The 22,742-nt window shown below is 54.0% G+C and overlaps 1 protein-coding gene across 1 annotated transcript; it reads left to right on the forward strand.

The window, feature by feature from the left end:
* Positions 1 to 3,507: 3,507 nt before the first annotated feature.
* Positions 3,508 to 22,168, forward strand: LGALS8 (galectin 8). The gene is given in 12 exon segments (XM_032491919.1): positions 3,508 to 3,659; positions 5,455 to 5,601; positions 12,584 to 12,672; positions 13,514 to 13,724; positions 14,896 to 15,015; positions 15,601 to 15,629; positions 15,631 to 15,652; positions 16,317 to 16,343; positions 16,465 to 16,590; positions 17,034 to 17,122; positions 17,690 to 17,855; positions 20,181 to 22,168. Coding segments are annotated over 11 exon segments (1,071 nt in total). The 5' UTR covers positions 3,508 to 3,659; positions 5,455 to 5,559; the 3' UTR covers positions 20,331 to 22,168.
* Positions 22,169 to 22,742: the final 574 nt, after the last annotated feature.

Consider the following 22,742-nt stretch of genomic DNA (forward strand, 5'->3'; position numbering starts at 1 on the left):
TGGTTCTTCCCTCTTAAGACCCTTCCCTTCTGTGGTTGCTCCGACACCATTTTCGGCAGGTGTCCGCGGCTGCCCCTTCCCGGCCTCCTTTATGGCTTTCTCTCTTCGTGCCTCCCTGGGGCTGTGTCCTAGGTCAGCGTCTGCGTCTGCCTGCCTTCTCAGGTGACCTCATTGACCCCTGTGACTCAGTCTCACGTCCTTCCCCCTCATTTACTGTGCTTAGTCGTGCCGGGGGCCTCTCTGTTCCTGAATTGTTGTTTTGGTTTATTTTAACTTATTTTTTAAATTGCAGATAGTTAACAATGTTGTGTTAGTTTCAGGTTACATATATACATATATATGTATGTATATATTCCTTTTCATATTCTTTTTCGTTATAGGCTACTATGAATATAGTTCCCTGCGCTGTACAGTAGGTCCTTGTTATTTATCTATTTTATATACAGTAGTGTGCATCTGCAAATCCCAAACTCCCACTTTATCCCTTCCCACCCCCCATCTCCCCCCACCCTGCCCCCACCCCCGGCCTCTGTAACCTGTAGCCGTAAGCTTCTGAACACACTAAATATGTTCTCAGGAGCCTTAGGGGCTTTGCGTTAGCTGTTCCTTCAGCTGAGAATGCTCTCCCCCAAGAGCATCATGTGGCTGCCTCCTTTCTTTCATTCACCCGCAGCTTAAACATCACCCTTCTGGAGAGCCTTTCCTGGGCAGCAACTTGAGTAGCCACCCAAGTGATCCCAATGACCTCATCCTACCTTAATCCTACCTAAATGCATCAGTGTGTCCCTCCCTGGAATGTAAGGGCCATTGAAGAAAGAACCGTCAAAACTCCCTGTCCTCAGGGAGCTTGTAGTCTGGTGGGCAAGTAAAATAAAATAAAAAGGTAGGTTACATCGTGTATTAGAACCTGGTAGGTGTGAGAGGAAAATGAAGCCAGAAGGAGCAACAGGGATTTTGTGTGTGTGTTTTGGGAGAGTGTCAGCGATTTTAAACACAGCGATCAGGAAGGGCCTCGCTGAGAACTGATACCCAGCTGGTGCAGAATGAGGGAGGAGGACTGTGGTGGGAAATGAAGTCAGGGAGCGCGGGGCGTGGGGAGCGGGGGGGGCAGATCGTGAAGTGTGAGGACTTGGCTCTTTCCTCAGAGAATGAGCAAAGCTATTGGAAGGAGCAGAGGAGGAGCACTGTTTGGATGACATTTTGTCAGAATCTCTCTGGCTGTCGTGTTGAGAATAGATTGCAGGGGGGGAAGGGCCAAAGCAGGGAGATGCCTCAAGAGGTTGTTGCAGTAATCCAAGGACGAGATGTCAGACTCCTGTATGTTGAAGTCTCTTGTCTGCAGCTAGAAGGGTCCCGTGAGGCAAATACTACAAAGCCCTTTGTATGTTTGTGTCTCGTGTCCCTGTGCCTTGTTGTGGTGGGCAGTGAGCACATATTTGTTGATTTTAAATGATATAAAAAACACACCGAGCTCATGAAACAAAACAGGGACTAATGAAGGGGTTTTTCTAAGAATACATCCTCTGGATTTGTGGATCTTTTAATCCAGATTTACTGCACCAACGCAGGACTTCTGGCCCTTTTATGCAGTCCCATTTAAGCCTAAATTCCTCTTTCCAAAGAAACGGAGCACTATTGTGTAGTTATTTCAGCTCGCTTTGTAAGGGAGAGGTAACAGACCCAGGCAAGGTTGGGAAGACATTCAGTTGCTCCTCACTTTATCAATAACCTATCATTTCTACCTAATAGTTAGACAGTCTACTTTATGAAAAGCATTACACTAGGCATTGGGGAATATGTAAGTTCCTCTTCTCAGTTTAAAACTGAGTTGGGTAGATAAAACACAAGGCACAGAAAGATCAGGACAACCCCAGGTAATGAATGTTAAGATTAAATGCAGCTATTGGAGCCTGGAGGGTGAAGCAGACTTGGCAAGTGAATAGGAGGAGAGAGAAGAGTGAATTAGAATGTGAGTTTGAGGGTCTGGGATGGGTAATGAAGTCCTCAATTTAAATAAAAAACAATAAAAACCAAAGCTACAGAGGAGGAGGAACACCAAAACATGGCTTTTAAAGGAAACACGAGTAAAAATCAAGTAGAGACACGTAGGAAAGGCGAGAACTTTGTGGTCCCTAACAGAAAACACTGAACACTGAACACAGCTTTATTTACATTTCTCACCGGTGTTTTCACAGCCAGTAGGTCAAACGGGCAGTCAGAGTTGTTGCGGAAAAACCGGCCTCTGTGCCCACAGCCAAGACAGAAACGGAGACAGAGTTTGGGGAGGATAGAAAACAACAGCTTTACTGCTTTGCCAGGCAAAGGGAGTCACAGCAGACGACTGCCTCAGAGACCGTGAGCCCATCTTGGGGAAAGGGTCCCGAGGTTTTTTACAAAAACTTGATAGGAACAGGAGAATGATCCTCAGGGTGTGTGCAGGGCGCTGTATTTCTCAATCGCGATGAATCCACTTGGTATCATGGAGAAACTCCGGAGGGTCTGTTCAATTTTCTGAAGTTCTCAGTCCCCGTCTGTGATCTCCTTCCTTGAACAAGTCTTCTGGGTTAAAGAGAAACTATTCTAAGAAAAGAATGTTTAAGGAGAAAAGAATGTGCAGCCCGGGGGCTTGTTAGTTAGGAAGGGTGATTAGCCAGAAGCAGGGGCCAGAACAGCCCTCTACTGGAAGCTTTCTCCTTGTTCAAAGGGGAGGCTAGGGAAGACATCTGATGGTCAGATCTGGTTATCTGTAAAACCGCTCAGGAATGTGCATCAGACGATCAGTCTGGACTCCAGTGGCACAATCATTACTTGCTGAGGCCTGCCCTTTTACGTCTCAGGGAGGCCTGGAAGACCGGCTGTCCTACAGAGGAGAGGCAGGAGCTGGGGGTGGGGGGAGCGCGTGGGCCCCGGACTGAGACGCATCCGGTATCTCTGAACATCTGAAGTGGTCGGACCTGCGCTCTAAACTGCTTACACGTTTCCCCAGGGAAGTAGGTAACTCTGAAACCAGCCGCGCACCAAACTGGCCCATGAGCCCCGGTGGGCCCGAGAGAGAGGACGGGGCTCTGGGTCGGACCCACTTCCCCACCCTCCAAGTCAGGTCCTCTTGGATGGTCCTGTTTGGACTCTGACCCAGGCAGGCAAGGAAGCAGACTTGGGGAACACCTGCCGCCGGCCCCGCCCCGTCCCCCCGCCGGCGACCCGGGGAAGGCGGAGACGGCGCGTGGGGCCCCTCGGCCGTCGCCGGGTCCAGCCCGGCCCTGAGCCCCGCCCCCGAGACCCGGCGGCGGGCGCGCGCGGGCCCAGGGAGGACGGCTTCTCCTCCCCGCTTCCCCGCCCCTCCCCGCCCCGCCCTCACCCCCGACGGCGGGGCGGAGGCAGCCGGACCCGCCCCGGAATCTGGCAGACGCCCCCTGCCCGCCGCCCCGTCTGCTCGTCCCGCAGCAAGCCGGTCGCGGTCCGAGTGCCCAGAGGTCCGCGAGCCCCCAGCCCAGCAGAGCCCCGAGCGCGCCCCCGACACAGACGCTGGGCTGGCGGCGGGGACGCGGGGGCGCGCGAGCCGGAAAATGGCGGCGGATTGACGCCTCCCACGGCCCGTAGCCGCCGCGCACGCGCACGCGCACCCCGACGACGCGCAGAGCGCCGCGACGCCAGCCGGGGTGAGTCGGGGGAGGCGGCGGCTGCGGGGGGAACGCGGGCCGCGGAGGGGCGCGGGCGGTGCCGCCCCGTCTCCGGGGAGCGCGGGGAGCCCGGGGCGCGGGGTGGGCGCGGCCGCCCTGCGAGTGGCGCCCGGGGCCGAGCCGCCGTCGCCGTCGCGGTCCTCCCGGCTGCAGACCCCGGCCGCCTCCGCGCCGCCTCCCCGCCCGGCGTGTTCAGGGGAGGCTCTGGGGGTTCAGCGCTGCCCCGACGCTGACCGCGCTCCTGGGAGACGCCGCAGTGTTGCACCCGAACCGCTCTGGTCCGCGCCCCGGAGGCTCCTGGTGGAGCGAGCCGGCGCCCGTCCCGTCCCCGTGTGCTTTCGGGACGATTGGCGTCACGCAAGCCTCGGGCTTAAATCGGGTGGCTCTCTGGTCGCGGTGTAAATTATGATTGTGGCTGCGGCATGTGTGTGTTTTTGTTCTTGCTGATGCTGCCTGAGTCTGACGGAGCAGAACCAACAGTTAGAGGTTTTGACCTACGAGCAAGGGAAGAGATTAGGGCCGCAGTTGTGTCCCTAGAGATGCAGGTGCCCCTCCCCCGCTGTACTGAGGCGTATGTGACACATCGAAACTGTGTATAGTTAGGGCAAACCGAAACTTGCTGTTTCGGTTACACCGACTTATTTTCTTACAGCGCTTAGATCAGAAATCTGGGGACCAGGCAGAGTACTCTCATTAGGCGTCGCTGAAAGTCAGGAGTTACCCGGTTTGGGCTCTTCTAGAGACCCCGGGGAAGAATGCCTTCCAGGGTATTTTAGCTTTTGCCTGCAGGGTTCCTTTCCTCCTTAGAGTTTCCTTGTGTGCCCACCTGCACGCCATGTCAGATGCCAGCAGTGATGCGTTAAATCCTGCTCGGGCTCCAAACCCCTGCTTTCCCCTGCTACCGCCTCTCCGGCTCTGGGAATTACATCGGGCCCCGCAGGGGATCCAGGACAGTCTCCCTGTCTTGACGTCAGCTGGCTCACATTAATCACACCTGCAGAATTCCTCTGCAGTGGAACGTGGATGTAACGTAACCATCCAGAGTTGGAGACTGCTGTTTGCGCACTGCCCTGTGGTGTGATGACGGAATTTGCGGAAGTCAAGTGTAGGAAGCATCAGTTTCGTTTTTCTTTTATTTCTGCTTAGTCTTCGTGTCTTCCCTGGAGCTGCTAAATGTAGTACTGATGGGCACTTTTGTCTTTAAAACCGGCTCATGCTCCCCACCCCACTTTTTTTTTTAGCCACAGGGAAAACTATCTTTTTAATACTTGAGGCATTGGTGTTGTTTTTTTTTTAAACTTGTTTAATTCAGAGGTGGAAGCACAGTCCCTCTACTGATAACAGTAGGTGAACCTTATGAAGAACGTACTCTTCCATTGCTTTGTTAATTCATTTAGTCCTCAGAACCTGTGAGGTGAAAACTTACCCTCACTGTACAGATGAGAAAAGTTAAATGACTGTCTCTGATAGTTGTATAGAAAGAAGTATTTGCTATTTTGCTTTAGTATTTTTGGTAATAAGTATTGAAATAGTATTTCCAAGTTAGAAATTTCCTACTAATCTATTTTTTTTAAATCAGTATTTCCTGCAGGCATAATCCAAAATTATTTAGTTAAGTACGTTTATGTTACATAAGAATTGGGGTCAGATCTTTGATCATAACACCATGCTGTATTTGTTAAATATCAGTAAAATAACTTACGTATTTAAAAATAGTTGTGAAGAAAAATGGTGCATGCTTATTTTTCTTTCCCTCCATTTGGATTTTACACAGGGCAGGTGCCTCAGTTTCAGTCTGGGAATTCTTTAAATGAAACTGGTTTAAAATCTTTGATCAGACACAGAAGAAAGACTCCAGTCGACAATAAGGTGGAAAAGAATGACGTCCTTAAACAGCCTGCAGAATGTCATCTATGAGCCGGTAACTGATTTCTGTAAAATCACTTTTGCTTGTGGCAGGTTTGAGAGCAAATCCAACTGGGTAGTAATTGTCCACCGCTGAGGCAGGGTCGTGGGAGCAAGAGTGGAATTCACCGCACACCAGGGAAGCAGGCAGTGTGATCGGGACTGTGGTGGGGCCAGCTCGCGCAGACACAGCCCCGGAGCCGCGCAGATGCTCGGCGCGAGCTGGCCCTCTCCGTGCTCGCCGTTCCAGCCACTGTCGGGTAGCACGCCCTTACTGAAAAAAATCCAGGTGTAAGTGGACCGCCCAGTTCAGCTGTGTTGTTCAAGGGTCAGCTGTGTAAGGTCATGTGGGGTGTCATGAACAGAGGAAACGCCACCTCCACTGCTGGTGGGAAGGCTCAGATCATAAGACACCGTTTTCAAAGGAACGGATTTCTGACTCTACAGGTTTTACTTTTCTGTTTTAATTAGACCGGTTGATAAGTTCATGTCTCAGCTTTTCCCTCTGCCCTTCAAATACTGCTTGGTACTTGAGCAGGGAGACGTCAACAGCTAGTGCTGAGGGGGAGGAGGAGGAAAGGTAACCGCTGTGGCCTGGCCTCAGGCTGGTCCCGGAACCCCTGTGTGCAGTTGCTGGAAATGCCAGTGTACGTCCTGGGAAGTGCCAACTTGTTTTAGTTTCACGTGGTGTGAGAATCTTGGAAGTGTCTAGTTTCCATGTATCTGAAGCTGAATCCTGAATTTTGGTCTGAGAGAGAGCTGCTGCATTTTTTGGAAACCCCGGAGGAGACTCTGGGACAGTGGGGCAGTCCTTGAAGTAAGGCCCTAAACCAGTCTTTCTGGTGTAAGTGGGTTCAGGTGTTCTGTTACTGACTTTGTGTCCAGAGCTCTTTTTCCCCCTCAGTTTTAATGTCTTTGTGCGAGAGTGAGGTACAACCACCTGATAAAGCGAATTCAGTTTTAGAAGAAACAGCCTTCGATGGCAGTAGGTGTGTAAAGGAAGACGTGGTGGCTTTCAGGTCGGCAGGACATTTAAAATGATTTGTGCATCTTAGAGTTAAAAACATCTCAAAGTTGCAGACTGACGTCCTGTAAAGATGGGTGGCTGAAGGGTAGGCCAGGGTCCTTGAAGCAGGAGGAACGGCTGGTCGGCTTGTGCTGTTCAGTCCTGCCTGTCATCACAGAAATGCCATATTTGAATGTTATTTGGAAAATAAACTTATGGATTAAAATCCCTGCGTACCTTGACACCAGCATAATGATGGCTCCTGTAATTCTGGACTTTGCACCCTCACCTGTGGAGCTGAAACAGCGAGACACCGACCTTTCAGCCTCTGAGGAAGGGACCCTGCTTCGGAGCAGCAGCTGCCTTCAGGGCTCCCAGCGGCCTCGTCCGAGGCAGTTCACGATGACGGGTGCCCTAAGTAAACACTGGCTTTGCCTGGCGCTTATCTTGTTAGTGATTAGTTCAAACAGTGGGGACGTGTTTATTCAGCTTCTGCGGTGTTCTTTATCAAGCCCTGTGCAGACACAGCACTGTCACCATTTAGTTTTTATTTCTTAGTGTTTCTGACGTTCTGGTCCACATTGGTGGTAGACAAGTTTTGTTCATATTAATTAACTCTTGAAAAAGACAGAGTAACTTGTGTGACTGGCCTCTGTCAATTTCCCATATTTAGTCTGTTTCCATGACTAGTTCAACTGATAGATCCCAGGACTTAAAAAGTCAGGCTCGCTTTTCTTCCCACTCACGTTGAATGAATAATACCAGAAGTGGCCTCCGTGAAATCTGCTGTTTGGCAACTCAGTATCAACTTGAATAACTTACCGTGGCTGTTTATAGGTAGCGTTCTTAAGGAGGGATGGAGTGCTGGCTGGCTGAGAAGTTATTTAGAGACTAAACAGACTGGTGGTCGCTCCAAGTTAACGAACCACGTGTGAACATTAATCCGACTGCTCCCTTAAAGCTCTTGCTTCCACTCTCGTTAGAAGCCTTACCTCCACATCTGTCCTTTCTCCTTAGCTTTCTGAGTTACTTCCCTTTCTACCTTGCGAGTTAATCTGAAAACGCAGAACAGTAAAATCTTTTTAAGCTCCGAGGGCCCTTCCAGCCTTTGTGCTCTTGTTCTTCCTTTGCTGACGGCCTTCCTGAGAGAGTCCATTTATGCTGCCTGCATTTCCTCCCCATGGCTTTGCCCTCTGATTTTCTTCCTCCCTTAACTTCTTTCTTTTCTTTACCAGTCTTGTCTTCAGCGTCTCTGCTTCTGTCAGCATCTCTGCCCATCACCTCTTGACCATGTGTAACCCGCGGTGAATCTCTCGCTTTCTCAGACGACCGGCCATCCCCTCAGAGGGCTGTGAGTTCAAAACTAAACTCCCATCTTCCTTCCCGAACCAGCTTCTCTTTTACAGTTTTCCGTTTCTCTCTGTCCGTCCATACTACCAAGCCCCAGTAGTTTGAAGACAATCTGTGTTCAGAATTTAAAATTCATTTATGTCAAACCCAGTGGCTTTTCCTTTTTTGAAAAATTATTTTTAAAATATAAAGAAAATATGTGTAAATCATTTTTTAAAATTCAAGCAGTATTTCAGGGTTTCATAAAACATAAATTTCCCTGCTCCCTTAGTGCCTGGTTTCCCCCGGAAAGGCCGTCACTTCCTACCAGCTTTGTGTGTACCCTTCCTGAGAACATGTGTGAGCAGGCTCAGGTACTCTGCACGCGTGTCGTGCGGCTGTGTTGAGAGTGCTTGGGCCATTGCACTGCCTCTTACATGTCCTGTTTCCTTACGTGCATGTGTCAGGCCACGTGAACTATCCTGCACCCTGCTTTTTTCCACTAAACACGGTTTAGAGATACTGGTGTCTTTAGAGCTTCCTCACTGTTCTCATGGCTGCATAATTACTGTTACATGGACGTACTGTGGCTTACTTAACCAGCCCCCTGTAAAGGGCTGTTCGCTCTGATGGTCATGTCCAGTGCCTGTGTATGCGTATCTGTGCACATGTGCTAGTGGCTGTTTTATTTGACTTCTTTTGGAGTCACTTGTGCATGGACACACAGCCTTTCAGCACCTGACCCAGGTTTTGTAAGATAAACCCATGAAAGCGGTGTCACTGGCCCAGAGGGTGTGATATCCATTCATTGTCTTTTTCTTTTTTTTGGACCTTTCTTATTTTGCACGTTAAAGACATTGACAGTCCTCCCTGTGTTGGAACTGACTTCCTTGACACAGCGACCCTGCACCGCTGCCGGCCCTCCTCCCCCTTCCCTGGCGAGGCCTCCAGCACGGCCTCACTTCTCATGACTCAGCAGGCGGGCACCCCGCCAGCTGCGTCTTTGCAGAGTGAAATCACAAAGGGAAAGGCACAGAGGGCGAAGCCCAGGGGAACCAGTGCCCAGCGGAGTCCCACAGGTGCACCTCAGTCTCCCAGCAGCTAGCTGGACAGCACGTATGAAGCGTTACCCCCCAGGGAAGCACCTCAGACTCACTGCCCAGGGTTTTTATTGAGGGCTGGCCGCACATGGACAGCCCCTGCCCGGCACGGACCAAAATTCCAGACTCCTGGCAGGAGGGCAGGGGTTTAGCGTAAACCATACTGTTCGCACAAGCCGTTTTGGTAAGTAACCCACCCTTCTCAGGTAGCGGGTGGGCGCCATCTCCAAATCCAGTTCCAGACACCAGCCGAGGGCTGACCTTGGAAGGAGGCCTCTCAGAGACCACGGCCAGGTCTGCTTGGTGAACCCCTGTGCACCCCCTAATTTGACAGGCCGCTGAGGCTTTGCTCCTGACCGTGCTCTCAGTGTATCTCCCGTGATGTCGTGAGTGACTGTCTCTCCTCTGACTGTGAAGTATGAGTTCTGGTCACTCACTCAGTGTTAGCCCCGAGTCTCCCCCTCAGGGTGGTAGGCTGTCCTGCCAGCCCTTCATGCCGACAGCGTTCAGCGTGAACTCGCCATCTTCCTTCTGAGATCGCTTTCCTCCCCAGTTGTACTGCTGTAGGTAGTGGCCCCATGTGGACAGTTTCCTTTGAAGTGTTTCTTGTATCTGCGTCCTCCCACCCCCTCAGTGTCTCCTGCTATCAGCCCAGATTATGTCCTCATCCCCAGGCTTGCTGGAAGTTGTCCCCAAAAACCCCCTGCCCTCCAGCTAATTTTACCCCCACTGGATTGCTGTTCCCAAACCCACTGTCAGAATTTCACTCTAAAACCTGGCCCTGGCTCCGTGTTTAACTGCTTCCTTCCTAGTTGCTGTCTCCCAGGTGCGTTTTGTCTTCTCCTGCCTCTGCTTTTGCAAGGTGACATCTCTGCCTGAACTGGCTTCCTCTCTGCCTAACTTCTTCCCCGCTCACGCCGTGCCTCCTTCCTAAACTGTCTTCGGCTGCCTCAGAATTCTTTATACAGTTTTCTGAAGCGTTTATTTGACACCTACTGCCCCGCTTTTTTGTGGTGAAACAGTCAGGGTTTGTAGTTGCAAGCACAGAGACCAGTCTCCAGCTGAAGTAGAAAAGGGATGTGCCGGGTGGCACTGAGGAGTCTCGGGTCTTCAGTAGGCAGGACTGAAGAGCCAGGCTCGGCAGCCAGACAGCCACAGACGGCAGCCCCGCCCGCGCTCCTGTCACACCGGCTGCCGCCACTGGTCGCGTCACAGGGGCCTGACCGGCTCGGGCACGGGGCTCTGGGTGGCTGCAGGTGAGGTGAGAGGCTTAGGGCCCGGGAAGGGCGGTGGGGTCTGTGACTGACACGGGGGGGCTGAACACAGCCCGCCTGAGCTGTCGTGAGGTTGGGCGTGACCCGGCTGTTGGGTTGTTAGGGCAGACGCGCCAGTGAAGAGTGTCCTTCATCAGCTGAGGGCTGGCAGGCGGGCATCGGGGAGCCCACGCGTGGGGGCCGCTGGGCCCGGCAGGCCGCCCGCTGGCCGCCCGCCCCCTCCCTTGCCATAGGAGCAGTGGTTGTGAGCGGGCGAGCGGGCCGCGGGGCGTCTGCCTGCTTCCGTGGTCCAGAAGTGCCGAGTACTGCTGCCGGGACTCGAGGTACTTCCCGAGGCAGAGAGCGGTCACCCGGACAACTGAAATGGCAAATGGCCGAACTCTGCAACACGGCTGCTGCTCAGGAACAACATATTAACAGTTGCAGCAGTCTGTCAGCAGTGACGGAGTCGATGATGGCCTCAAAAAGCTCTTCCCAACCTTGAAACTAAATATATAATAAAATGTCTGTGGTTATAAACATCGTAAGTGCTTATTACAGAAATCGGGAAAAGCCAGTCCAGAGAGGGGTGTGGTTACCTCCAGCGCTCATCGCTGTTACTTCGGCCTGGGCTTCGTGACACTCACAGAAATGGATTCCTGAATAAAATAGTAAGATACTTAAAGAAAAGACATCTGGAAAATATGTGAAGAAAATTAGAATCTCATCCTTCAGGAAAACCACTGCAGCACTTGTGGCTGACTTCCTTACAGTGTTCGCTCTTTCCTGCTCAGCGCTTACTGTTACTGGAGACCAGCCGTCTAGTTTTGCAGGCCACTTTCTCACGAATGTTTGTATCACCAGTGTTTTTGTGTCACTAAATAGTCTGCATAAGTATGAGTTGAACGTATACAAACATTCAAAGTTACAAAAACTGTTCTCATTTTATTGAGAGATTTAGAGCGTGGAAGGTCCTGCTCTTCTTGTCCTCGGGCCGAGGCCCCGAAGATCGGGGTGGAGGAGTAGTGCCTCCCACGTTCCCTGCACACAGAACCGTCCGCTCTGGTGTACAGCTGGAGCCTTGCTCTGCTCGCCCACCCAGCCTGCCCTCGGCAGCCGCTCGTCTCGTTACTCACCTGCAGGTGCCTGGCCTCCCACAGCCCAGTTTGTGGGCTGGTGAGAGCGCCTTCATCCCTAGTGATTACTGGCCATCTCTCGACCTGTGTCCTGGATGTAAAGGTGACGGCCATGTCCTGCCCTGCACAGCTGACAGTCCAGGTGTGTGTGTGCGAGTGAGCGGAGTCTGGAGAGCCGGGCAGTCCCTCGGAGGAGGCTGGCTCAGTTGGCCCCGAGTCTGAAAGAGGCTCCAGTGGAGAATGTGCCTGAGCTGAGGGTTTCAGCTCATGAGCTTCCAATGATTACCACTGTTTTACGTCCTCTGTCGTTAACGTCTCAGTTGCCGACAGTCTGAGCTACCTGGGATGGACAGCGTCGCTGTCGTAAGCTGGCTGAGCCTGCAGGTGGCTTATGGTGTGCGGCCTGGTCACCCGCTCCAGTGCTCGGTGGCCGAGGAGGTGGTGGCGACACAGGGGAGGCAGGTCTAGCCGGCGGGCTGACCGGGGGAGGGGTGATGGCGGAGCCTCTTCTGGGGGAAGGGAGTGACAAGATCTGATAGTGTGTTGGCCCCAGACAGAAAGGCTGGGTTCCATGTGAGGAGGGGGTCAGTGGAGACCCGAACAAGCCTGTGCCCTGCACTGGGCGGGTAGGTGGATGCCGTGTCGTGAGAGGTCCACGGGCGCCCAGAGCTCATCCTTCAGGTGGTGCAGTCCTCTGGTGCCCTGTGGGGTGCAGGCGATTCCCCCAAGTCCCAGGTGTGGCCAAGTGCCTTCACCTGGAGCGCCCTCTGCAGGCCGCGAGTGTTTGTCATTGTCTCTGTCCACACTGGCCTTTGGCCGCGGGCCAGAATCCTGCTGGCGGGACCCTCAGTGGAACTTCAGGAAGGAGGGAGGGGCGGGGGGCCTGGCAGCACAAGTTTCGTCTGTTATCTGAATTACCCTGTCGAAGTTTTACTTCACAAACCCTCCAGCCAAATAAACAGTACTGTGAATGACACTTATGTACCTTTTCATAAAGAACACGGAGCGGTCTGCAGATGCGGTGAGTTTCCTAGCCCTGCTGTTTTGTGTAGCCGTTTAAATAGTGGAGATGACTTGGAAAATGCTAGGGTCTGAGCACCTTTATACACAACCTTTAAAAATGCTGTCTTTTGATTTTCTTCATGTAAGTGAACATTTGTTACGTTTTTCCTAGGGAATCCCCTACGTCGGGACCATTTCTGAGCCGCTGGAGCCTGGAACTTCGATTGTACTACGTGGGCACGTCCCTGGTGACTCAGACAGGTAAGTCCTCGTGTGAGAAGGGAAGGGATGGGGTAGACTGTCTCCTTGTGACTGTGGGACGGCAGCAACGAGCAGTGCGGCCGAGGCCTGACTGTGCTTTCAGCGGCGGCCCCGGCCAAGGTGCTGGGGAGACAGGGGTGAATGACTGAAATCTGGGTCACCTGGGGTTTTTATTTATACTGTGATTTTTAGTACAAAGAATCAGATACGTGATGAAGGGAACCGCAGCCAGATGACAGGGACAGAGTCCAGCTGCAGGACAGCCACCCCACAGCGTTTGCTAAGTTCTGTGCTGGGCGGTTTTACCTCAGGTATGCTTGCTCTGGGGGCAAACCCTGGACTAGGCTGGATCAGTCTGAATTGGACTTGCCTTTCCGTGGCCGATGCCCAGGTGGTGACGATTAGGTGAGATGTGAGCACTAGTTGGAGGAGCCGCCCGGGCGTCTCCAGGCTGCTCGGGCCCTCGCCCTGCAGCCCTGGGGCCGGGTCCTCCTTCTCTGGATTCTTGGAAGCCAAGACTAGTCCTCACACCGTGTTTTGGGCAGCCGGCGGGGAAGGGGCCGGGGTGGACAGAGGCAGCTGCCAGCTGGTTTTTGAGGCTGATTCTAGTGGTTTTCCCTGAACACTCCCCCACACCCCCAAACTTGAAGCGAAGGCTGGAAACATGGGCACTTACCCAGATGGGTCAGCCCAGCTACAGCTCAGGGTCTGTTAAGAAGGAAGAGGGGAGGGGGTGAGGCAGCCAGGTAGTCAGGCCACGCGGGTGAGGGACCAGGGGACCCGTCACGTGTCCCAGCCTCCTCTCTGAGCCTGTGTGGCCTGTGTTCCTCTCCTCACGCAGATTCCAGGTGGACCTGCAGTGTGGCAGCAGCGTGAAGCCCCGGGCGGACGTGGCCTTTCACTTCAACCCACGGTTCAAAAGGGCCAACTGCATTGTTTGCAACACTCTGAGAAATGAAAAGTGGGGGTGGGAAGAGATCACCTACGACATGCCTTTCAAAAAGGAAGAGTCTTTTGAAATCGTGATCATGGTCCTGAAAGAGAAATTCCAGGTGGGTCGTGGAGGGTGGAGGGCCCTGGGTGACGAGGAGCGTGCAGGGGGTCCCCTGTGGGGGGGGCTCCCCCTGCGCTGCTGACGCCCAGAGAGCTTGCTCTTCCTCCCGTCTCGGGGGGTTGGGGTCGGGCCCCCAGCGTCCCCTATGGGCGCTGCCGGGCGGTGGGAGCAGGCCCAGGGCGGCCAGGCTTCTACCAGGCTGTGTCCTCCCCGTGTGGCACAGCGCTGTGCTCGGGAAGGGACAGTAAGCTGTCACCCCATGCCCCAGGGTGGGGGGTCCAGGTTACAGACACAGGATCCTGGAGTGGAAGTCGGAAGATTTTGTAGAGTTAAGTCCTCTGTGTAGCAAGTACTGTCCCCTGGCGCCATCCGGCATAGCTTGTGAAAGTGGAATCTGGTCCTAGAGGCCTGACCCCCCCCAGCCCCCAAAGCCTGTCCAGCCTCCCGGCACAGAGATCTGAGGCTCAGAGGAAGCCCCCACACCCCTGGTGAAGGCCCTCCCCCTTCCGCTCCCCCCAGCACGCCTCCCCCTCCTCTGGCCTGGGGAGCGTCTGCATCACACAGTGTAACTCTCGTTCCTGTGCTGTTGTGCTTTGGTGTTTCCCGGCGTTTACTCTCCTGCCTGCTGGTGGGGTTCTCAGCTCCTCGAGGTCGGAGCTGGGGCTGTGTTCCGCATGTCTCCCTGAACATGGTGCGAGGCGTCTGCGGAGGGCGCGGGTGTCTGCTGTGCCTCAGGCCCTGGCTGGGGCCTCCTCGAGTGACCAGGGGCCCTTGGCAGGAGAGCCATCTCCTGCTCAGACAGGAGCCTGGGGAAGCCGAGTGGTCCGCCCTGGGTGCTTGTTCAGCAGGTGCAGCAAGGGTTCAGAGAGCACCTGCCACGTGAGGGCTGGTCCCCTAAGAGCACGGGCCCCTGGGACAGCAGGGGGCTCACTGCATCCCGCGGTCTGACCTGTGTGCCTCGTGCATGCGGACACGTGTCGTGAGTGCAGCGTTCGTCTCACCAGGTGGACTCAGGCTGGAGACACCCTCATCACAGCCTGTCAGACAGGCATGTGGAGGCCTGTGGGGAGAGCTGTGAGGTTAAATCCGTGTCAGCAGGTTTAATTTGGGGAAGTTAATAAAATGAACTCATGCGCGGTCCCCTGGGGGGCTGCCTTCTGTCTGTGCAGGTGGCCGTCAATGGCAGACACATCCTGCTGTACGCGCACCGCATCCCCCTGGACAAGGTAGACACGCTGGGCATCCGCGGCCAGGTGACCATTCGCTCCGTCGGCTTTTGTTTCAGCCCGGTGAGTGCCACGCCCGTCGTCTGACAAAGCGGCAGGAAGCGTCTTTGATGTCTTCTGTTGAGATGAGAAAACGTGAACAGCTCCCTCATTTCTGTATAAAGTTTCAGAAGTCAGTCTTCCAGACTAGTAAGAGAACCCAGATCGACCAGGGCCTTCCTGGCCGTGGATGGCAGATCTGGCCCGGTTCTAACAGAAACCCAAACCAGTAACAGTGGGGCGGGCAGACAGGCGGGCAGACGGCGCTCTGGCTGGACAGGGGCGTGTCCTCGACGCAGGAGCTCCAGGGAGGCTCCCGGGAGCGGACGGGCCGCGTTCCGTCATGGCTGAGACCGCGAACCTGCCCTCCAGGGAGAGAGAAGTGGGCGACAGCCTCGCCGCCTGCGCCGTTTCCTCCCGTTCTTGACGCTCATTCCTGCTTGTTCCGGGAGCGGGAGGACCCTAGCGTTACCTGCATTTAGGGGGTCCTAATTTCCTAGCATTTTCTTGTTTAGTGCCATTTGTGTTATTGTCTTTGATGTATTAAGTAGATTACATTTAGAATTCTGATGGATGTTAAATCCTAAAAAATAATTAAGTTTCCTTCAGGGCGTGAGAAGTGCCCAGGCAGCCGCTCTGGACGGAGGTGAGTCAAGACCACGTAGACATTAAGTCTCTCCACGAACTACTGGTTTAAAAATGTTTTAGTTGCCATGTAAGTCAGGTGGCGGGCTGAGGTTTCTGAAATTACGTTCTTTATGTGAAAAATTATGTCTTTAATAACTACTAGGCTGGAAGCAGTCACTTGAAACCTGAGGCTCAGTCTTGCGGGCGCCAGGTGCCATAGGTTCTGCCAATGCTCAGATGGTCAGGGGTCCGACCACAACCCAGGCTTGTGTACGGAGACCTCGCTGACTCTTAACCGCTGGGCAGCACTGTCGGCGGGTGTTTTGTCTTCTCCCCCCGTCGAAACGAGTGCAGTTTAAACAGCTCTTTGCTGCTGTCGGTGGGGACAAAGGGGTCTCACAGACCTTGGCGCAGAGTAGAGCCTCGCGTGTTGGGAGCGCCCTGCGCAGGGCAGCAAGCCCACGTGCGGGGAAATCCGGGGAAGCGGTTAGCTTACGGTGGAGGATGCGGGCCTCAGACAGCCGGGACTGCAGACTGCCCCAGCCCGCGTGGCGCTTCACCGCTGCGTGGCCGTGTCGGAAAGCTCCGGCCGCCCGCCCGGCACCCCCGGGTCAGTGCGAGCGTGTGGTCTGACTGCTTTTGTTATAAAATGTTCTCTCTCCCCTGTCAAATGTCATTTTGTCTTTGTTTTCCAATAGGTACCAAAGTCTGACATGCCGCAGTTTGTAAGTATTTTCGCGCTAACCCATGGAATGTGTTATCGAATTGCCCAGGAAAGGAATAGTTTAAACCTTAGAAGACAGCTTCGTTGGTCCCATCCCTTACTGCAGGCCTGTCTCCCTGCAGCCTAGTAATAGAGGAGGAGGCATTTCTAAAGTCGTGCCCAGAACTGTCTACACCAAGAGCAAAGGTTCGACAGCCAGTCACACTTTGACTTGCGCCAAAATTCTGCCTACCAACTGTCTGTCAAAGGTTTGAAGAGCCACACGTTTCTTAATTCTGTGTGATGAGTTAAGTTTTAGTTAGCTGTATGTGTAACCTGCCCTCGCAGACGCCCACGGCAGCCTCCCTGCGTTTGTCTGGGCATCCAGGATGATGTCAGCCAGCCTGGCATCACGTCCTGAGCCGTCAGTGCGTGTCCCCTTGGCCACCTGAGCCCGGCTGAGCCCTGACGCTGAGGGCCTCCTCCGAGGGAGCTTCCCTGCTCCAAAGGATGTCCGGTCCCCCCACGTCCATCCACGCTTGTCTGAACACACCCTGGCGTCTGCTGAGAGCCAGACACGGGCTGGCTGCGGGGGACCTGCCCTGGGGTTTAGGGGGTCTTGGCCTTTAAGCGTTGCCTGGTGTGTCTGGACAGACTCCCCGCGAGACCCCGTTCCGCAGGCTTCCTGGTGCTGACGGTGGTTTCTTCGCAGACCCTGCCCTATGTGGCGAAGTTGAACTCCTCCATGGGCCCTGGACGGACGGTCGTCATTAAAGGAGAAGTGAACACATGCGCCAAAGGGTATGAGCGTGACCGCCGCAGCGGGAAGGCTCTCCCCGGATGGCACTCGGGGCTGCACTCCCTTAAGTCTCGGGGTGGGGGGAGGGGGGTGGCAAGGTGAGAACATTAAAGCCAGAGGGAGCTGCAGCCCAGGCTTGTGGCCAGAACCTCAGGGCGGCCCTGCGGGAGCAGGTCCCTTCTGTTAGTCCTCTTGTCGTGGGACCTGCGAAGTTTCTGCTTTAAGAACCTGTTTAGAGCCGTTCAGACTCCCGAAAGCTTCAAACTGTGAAGAGCAGGCCGGGTGTGCTTGGAAGGCCCTCTTCCTGCGGCCGACGGAATCCTTCGGTTTCTCCCAACCAGTTCTGTAGCCTTAATGTTGATTTTAAAGTTTTCCATCCTTTTATTTTGTAAAAAACGTATCAATGAAACGCCAACTCAGAATTTTAAATTTCTCTTTGAGCAGCATTCCAGGGTCCTCATGCGTACTTCCATGTAGTCAGAATCCGAGTTCCTCACTGTTAAAACTAGGAAATCGCACTGCTGTCTTCTGCTTGGTTAATTAGGGTTTTTTTAAAATTCTCTCAAAAGCTTTAATGTTAATCTACGCTCAGCAAAATCCAGGGCGATTGCTCTCCACCTGAACCCACGCCTCAACAGTAAAGCGTTCGTGAGGAATTCGTTTCTTCAGGAGTCCTGGGGAGAGGAAGAGAGAAATATTACCTGCTTTCCATTTAGTCCTGGGATGTACTTTGAGGTGAGAGCATCTTTGTTGGAAATGAGGCAGGAAAGAGAAGCCTGGGGGTGGCAGTGGTCCGTTAAGTCAGGTCCAGCTTTGCGGGTGGAGACTGCGGTCTGTTTACTCAGAGACGTATTCTGGAAGCTCTCTCGCCCTGGGGACCATCAGCTTCAGTGGCCGCGGCAGGTGGCGTCTGCACAGGCATCAGTGGCATTTGTTCTAGTAGGAATTTTGACAGGGACCTGGTCTTGGGGCTGGAGGAACGTGTCTAGCCCAAGTGAACACGAGGACACAGGAGCCTGGCTGCATGGGCCGGCATGGCCCCGGGGGCAGGACTCTGTTCCAAGTAGTCCTATTTGTGTGTTGTCAGCGAGGGATGCGTTTAGACCGTTGGGACTTGAAGGCACCTGGTCCTGTGTCCCCAGTGGGTGACTGTTATAACCCCAGTAGGTGCCTGGGCTGCCGAGCGCGATCAGCCTAGCATGTGGGTGCTGGGTGCTCAGCGGGGCTCGCTCACTGGCTTTGGTGACTCTTTGCCTCACAGGGTCACCGTGGGTCATTTACTCAGGTCCTGCTTCGACAGCGTTTTAAATTGTCAAGAGCAGGAATACCAAGGCTGAATAGAAGATGGCGGTTTGACGCCAATATTTATTCACATTTGAACACAGCACCCTGGATGTGGTGGTGACTTGAGCAGGGCCCAGGTGAGGGTCTGCTGACCCGGCAGGGGTTGGGCGTGAAGGGTGACTCGGGGTCCCTGGAGGAGAGGAGGGGCTGCTCCAGAAGGAAGTGGATCTTGTGGTTGGTGACAGGAAACTAGCAGCTTGTCTTCTGACCTGAGCCCGAGTTTGGAACTGCTGTATTAAAATTTAAAAGGACAGTAATGGATAATCATCTTTCCCTGTTAGCTTCCCACTCCAGGAACAGTGGTTGCTCTCCTGTTGGGTCACGTGTCAGTGTTTTGTCGTGACAGACCTTTTCCAGTAGCCTTGACCTCCTGCCTCAGGAGGGGATTCTCGGGGCCTCCCCTCCGGCATTGCTTCGATTCTACGTGGTGTCTCTGCTCCCTGATGTCCAGCTCCTCATTTAATCCTCTCTCAGCTGTGATCTCATCTGTGACCTTTTTATCAGATTCGCGTTCTTCTGTTCAGATGGTTCGGCTCTTCAGGTGGTGTGAGGGATTCTGTGGTTTCCCTTGGGTCTGGGGTCCTCTTCCTTTTCCGCTGGTAACGCGCTGGCCCCACCTGGTCCGAGGCCGTGAAGGGGACTGACTCCTGTTCCGCTGCGTCCACCTGCTGCTCATCTTCCCTTCTGGGGGGCGGCTGTGTTGTGTCCTGTGAGATGCGGTGAAGGGTGCGGCCCCTGCGGCCCCTTCCACCTGGTGGTCGCCGGCTGCCCGCCATTGCTGCAGGCAGGTAATCCGGGCCTGGGTGTCCCCTGGTTCTCCATGTGGCCTGACCTGTCAGTTCCTCCACTGTCCCTGGGACACCCCTCCCTCCTAAGCTCCCCGCAGCTGTTTCCGTGAGTTCCCCAGCAAAAGAGAAAAGACTCAGCTTGCTGCTTTGCAGATTCAGACTCTGCCTCAGTCTGGTGCCAGGGCTGGAGCTGGGGAGCCTGCGGTGGGGACACCCGCCCCGCCGGCCTCCATGTGGGCTGGAAACAGGCAGAGGATCCGTGGTATCAGAAGCACAAGGCTTAGATGTAAAAGTGATTAAATGGGTAGCGGTTTCTTTTGTTTTTATCACTACTATGAGTTTAGGCAAAGACCTCTGAGAGGCCGACGCCAGTGATGCATCAGAACCGAATCTGCCAGCATGCTCATCACCCTCTAGCGTCACGGGCTGCTGAGCTCCCAGGAGCTTTGGAGAGACAGACGAGATGTTCTGAGCTGGGAGGGGACGCAGGGCCGCCAGGCAGCTGTGCAGCCAGTCCCTAGCCAGTGCCCGAAACTTGCAGAAGCTCACACTGAGCGGTCCAAGACCCTAGGACTTGAAGCGAAAAGTCAGGACCCACGTGCTGTGGTTCCTGTCCCTGAACGGTTCCTCTTGGCGGTTTTTAGCGTGGCCAGCCATCGGTGAAGAGGGTGACAGCCACCTCCAGGGACAAGGGGTGGAGGGGCGTGTGCTGAGGATGGAGGCCAGCAGGCCCTGGGCTTCCCAGAGCGTATCCCTGAGCGGGACGAGGCAGGAGGTGCCCCCGGCAGACACGCTTCAGCCCGATCTGGGTCTTGGGGATGACGGCGGGGAATGTCCCAGAAGCAGGCTGGGAGAATGTCTCCAAGCGGTTTACTTGCTGACACTCTGTTCCCAGAGGAACCACTAACGCTGTGTGCTTCCCTTCCAGATGATAATTTATTGTGACGTGAGAGACTTCAAGGTGGCAGTGAACGGCGCGCACAGCCTGGAGTACAAGCACAGGTTCAAGGAGCTCGGTGACGTCGACACGCTGGAGGTTGACGGTGACATCTGCTTGCTGGAAGTGAGGAGCTGGTAGCCGCCCGCCTGCCCGCCCGCCCGCTGCAGAAGCTGAAATACAGAGTGGCTTCCGTAACACTGGCCTGGCTGGCGTGCGTCTCCCCGGCACGGCACGGTTCATGTACACTGTTAACTAGCGAGCTTGCAGAGTTCGGTCCCCGCACCCGGCCGTGCCGGGCAGGGCGGCGTCGTGTAGCAGAGTCTGAGTAGCACCTTCTCGCCGTTACCGAGGCCTCTCCCCTCCCCTGGCCTCCCCTGCTTAGACCCACTTCACTGAGCGCTCCCCTGCCAGCTGTGTGCTGGGAGCCCCCGGGCTCCCTGCTCTGCTGAGCTCAGACCCTCCTTTGCCATCGCACCATTGTTTCCTTTTCAGGCACTACATAAACTCACCAGGGACTTGAGAGAATCACTCTTAAATCACCTAAAGACACTAGTTACAGGGCGACCGCTCACACCCAGGCTCAGCCACGTCCCGTAACCGAAAGACTTGCACCTGGCGGTTTTCTTTAGCACCGTTCTTAGCTCTACTAGCCGCAAGCATTACTGAGTCATTAACACGACGAACTCAACACAGCACGAGAAGGCAAAAAAAAGCTGTTTGGCAAACAAACCAAATGGCGTTGAGATTTACTTGCTGTCAATCTCAAGGCCTCTGCTTTCCGCACCAGTAACTGCTCATTTTAGATGCTGGCACTGAGGGCAAGCCAGACGCCTGCACGCACTCTACACAAAGTTCAAGGTGGGAGCAAGACGAATTCAACGTGTACAGTTTTACGGGAAACAGGGCAGTGTCAGGATTAGACTGATCGACGAGGCAGGCCCCACCAGGTGACCTTGCCTGGCGAGAGGCAGCACAAGCCCACCCCGTGCAAACCAGCTCAGCCCTGCGCTTCCGAGCGCGGCCCCGTCACCGTTAGCACCTGAGATCAAAACAGCGCCCCGCTTTGATTAAATCAGACCTGTGCCAGCAAGTCGGTGCTGCGCTGCTGGGATGTTTTGTTGCTCTTTGAAGAGAGCTGGCAGGTCTTTGTAGAATTCTTACAGGTCAGGTCTCGTTGCAGGAAACTTCAAAGGCTTGGGACGGGGAGGTAAACAGCTCAGTCAGATCATCTTATGGTAAATTGCTGGGCTGAACTGGCCAGGATTTGGGAACACTGTTGTAACAGTTTTTGGTTAGGCGTGATTTGTAATAATAACGTCTATTACCAATCTTCCAGCACTAATGCTTTCCCACCTTTTCCTGTTATTTTATTGTGCTGAGTTGTGCAAGCTTAAAAAAAAAAATGGAGGGGGAACGTTGGGAAAGTTGTGAAAGGCAAGAAGGGGGTAAAATCCCCCAGGGCTATTTTTCCCTTCACAAAAGAACATCTGACGACACAGGTTTTGGTCTTTGGTCTTTCGGACTAAGCCTCTTTAAAATTCCTTAGCAACACATCTGATAAAAGCTGAGCTCTTTGCAAAAAAAAACCCACCAGAGGGCATGGCAGAAACTGAAGGCCAGTTAGGAGAAAAGGGAAGCCCGCTTGCATTGTTTTCTCCAAGTCTGAACAGTGCATCTTCATTTTACATGGCTGCATCACTAAGACCTCAGACTGATTCTCTGATACAGTAAATACAAAATCTTAAGATGTTTTTTGAAAAGAAACATTTCTTAAAGAGAAAAATGCACTCACCCACAGCAAGCTCTAACTCCAAACCGCAAACCAGCCTCTGCTGCTCGGTCCTAATTCTGCACTAAACCCCCAGATTAGATCAGGGGCTTTCAAACTCAGTTTGAACACCTATGGGAGAGTTCTAAGATGCCGTAAATTTTAAAAAGGCATGAATTAAAAAATAAAATGCCTTAAACAAAATAAAGGCAGACTGGTTTCATTTTGAGCCTTCACTTTCCAGCCTCACCGTGACACAGCACAGAGATCAGAGAACTTCAGAGCTCTGAAAAAACCTTCCTTCTCATACAAGGCACTCCCGGTTAAGCTGCAGTGGAAGTGCGGTCATGTCCGGTCCCGGGAGGACCGCTTCACGTCCCCCAGCGTTTCTGGGCCCTCCCTGGTTGCGGGTCAGGCGGCGGGGGTGAGGGGGGGCGTTTGTGAACAAGCCCCACCTCCCCCGCCCCCCAGAGACTGAAAGGGAAAGGAGGCCTCCGCCATCTGGGGCAACGCACACACAGGAAGGTGTCACCCACCCAAAACGCAAGTAAAATCTGAACGGCTTTCTAGCCGAGAGCACTTCTGCTGAGTAACCGTCACCTCAAGGTAAGGAGTGAAGTCGGACGTGGATACTGCGTACAGAAGACCTTCCTCCACCAGAGGAATCAGGGCTTCCAGCCCGCACGACCCCACTGCCAGCTCCGGGTCTGAAAGGAGACGCAGGAAACGTTAGCGATTGCGAGGGACGACCACAGCCAGCGCTCAGACCACACGGCAGCCTG

This window comes from Camelus ferus, chromosome 11, assembly GCF_009834535.1.
Source record: "Camelus ferus isolate YT-003-E chromosome 11, BCGSAC_Cfer_1.0, whole genome shotgun sequence".
In the NCBI taxonomy this organism is placed as follows: Eukaryota; Metazoa; Chordata; class Mammalia; order Artiodactyla; family Camelidae; genus Camelus; species Camelus ferus.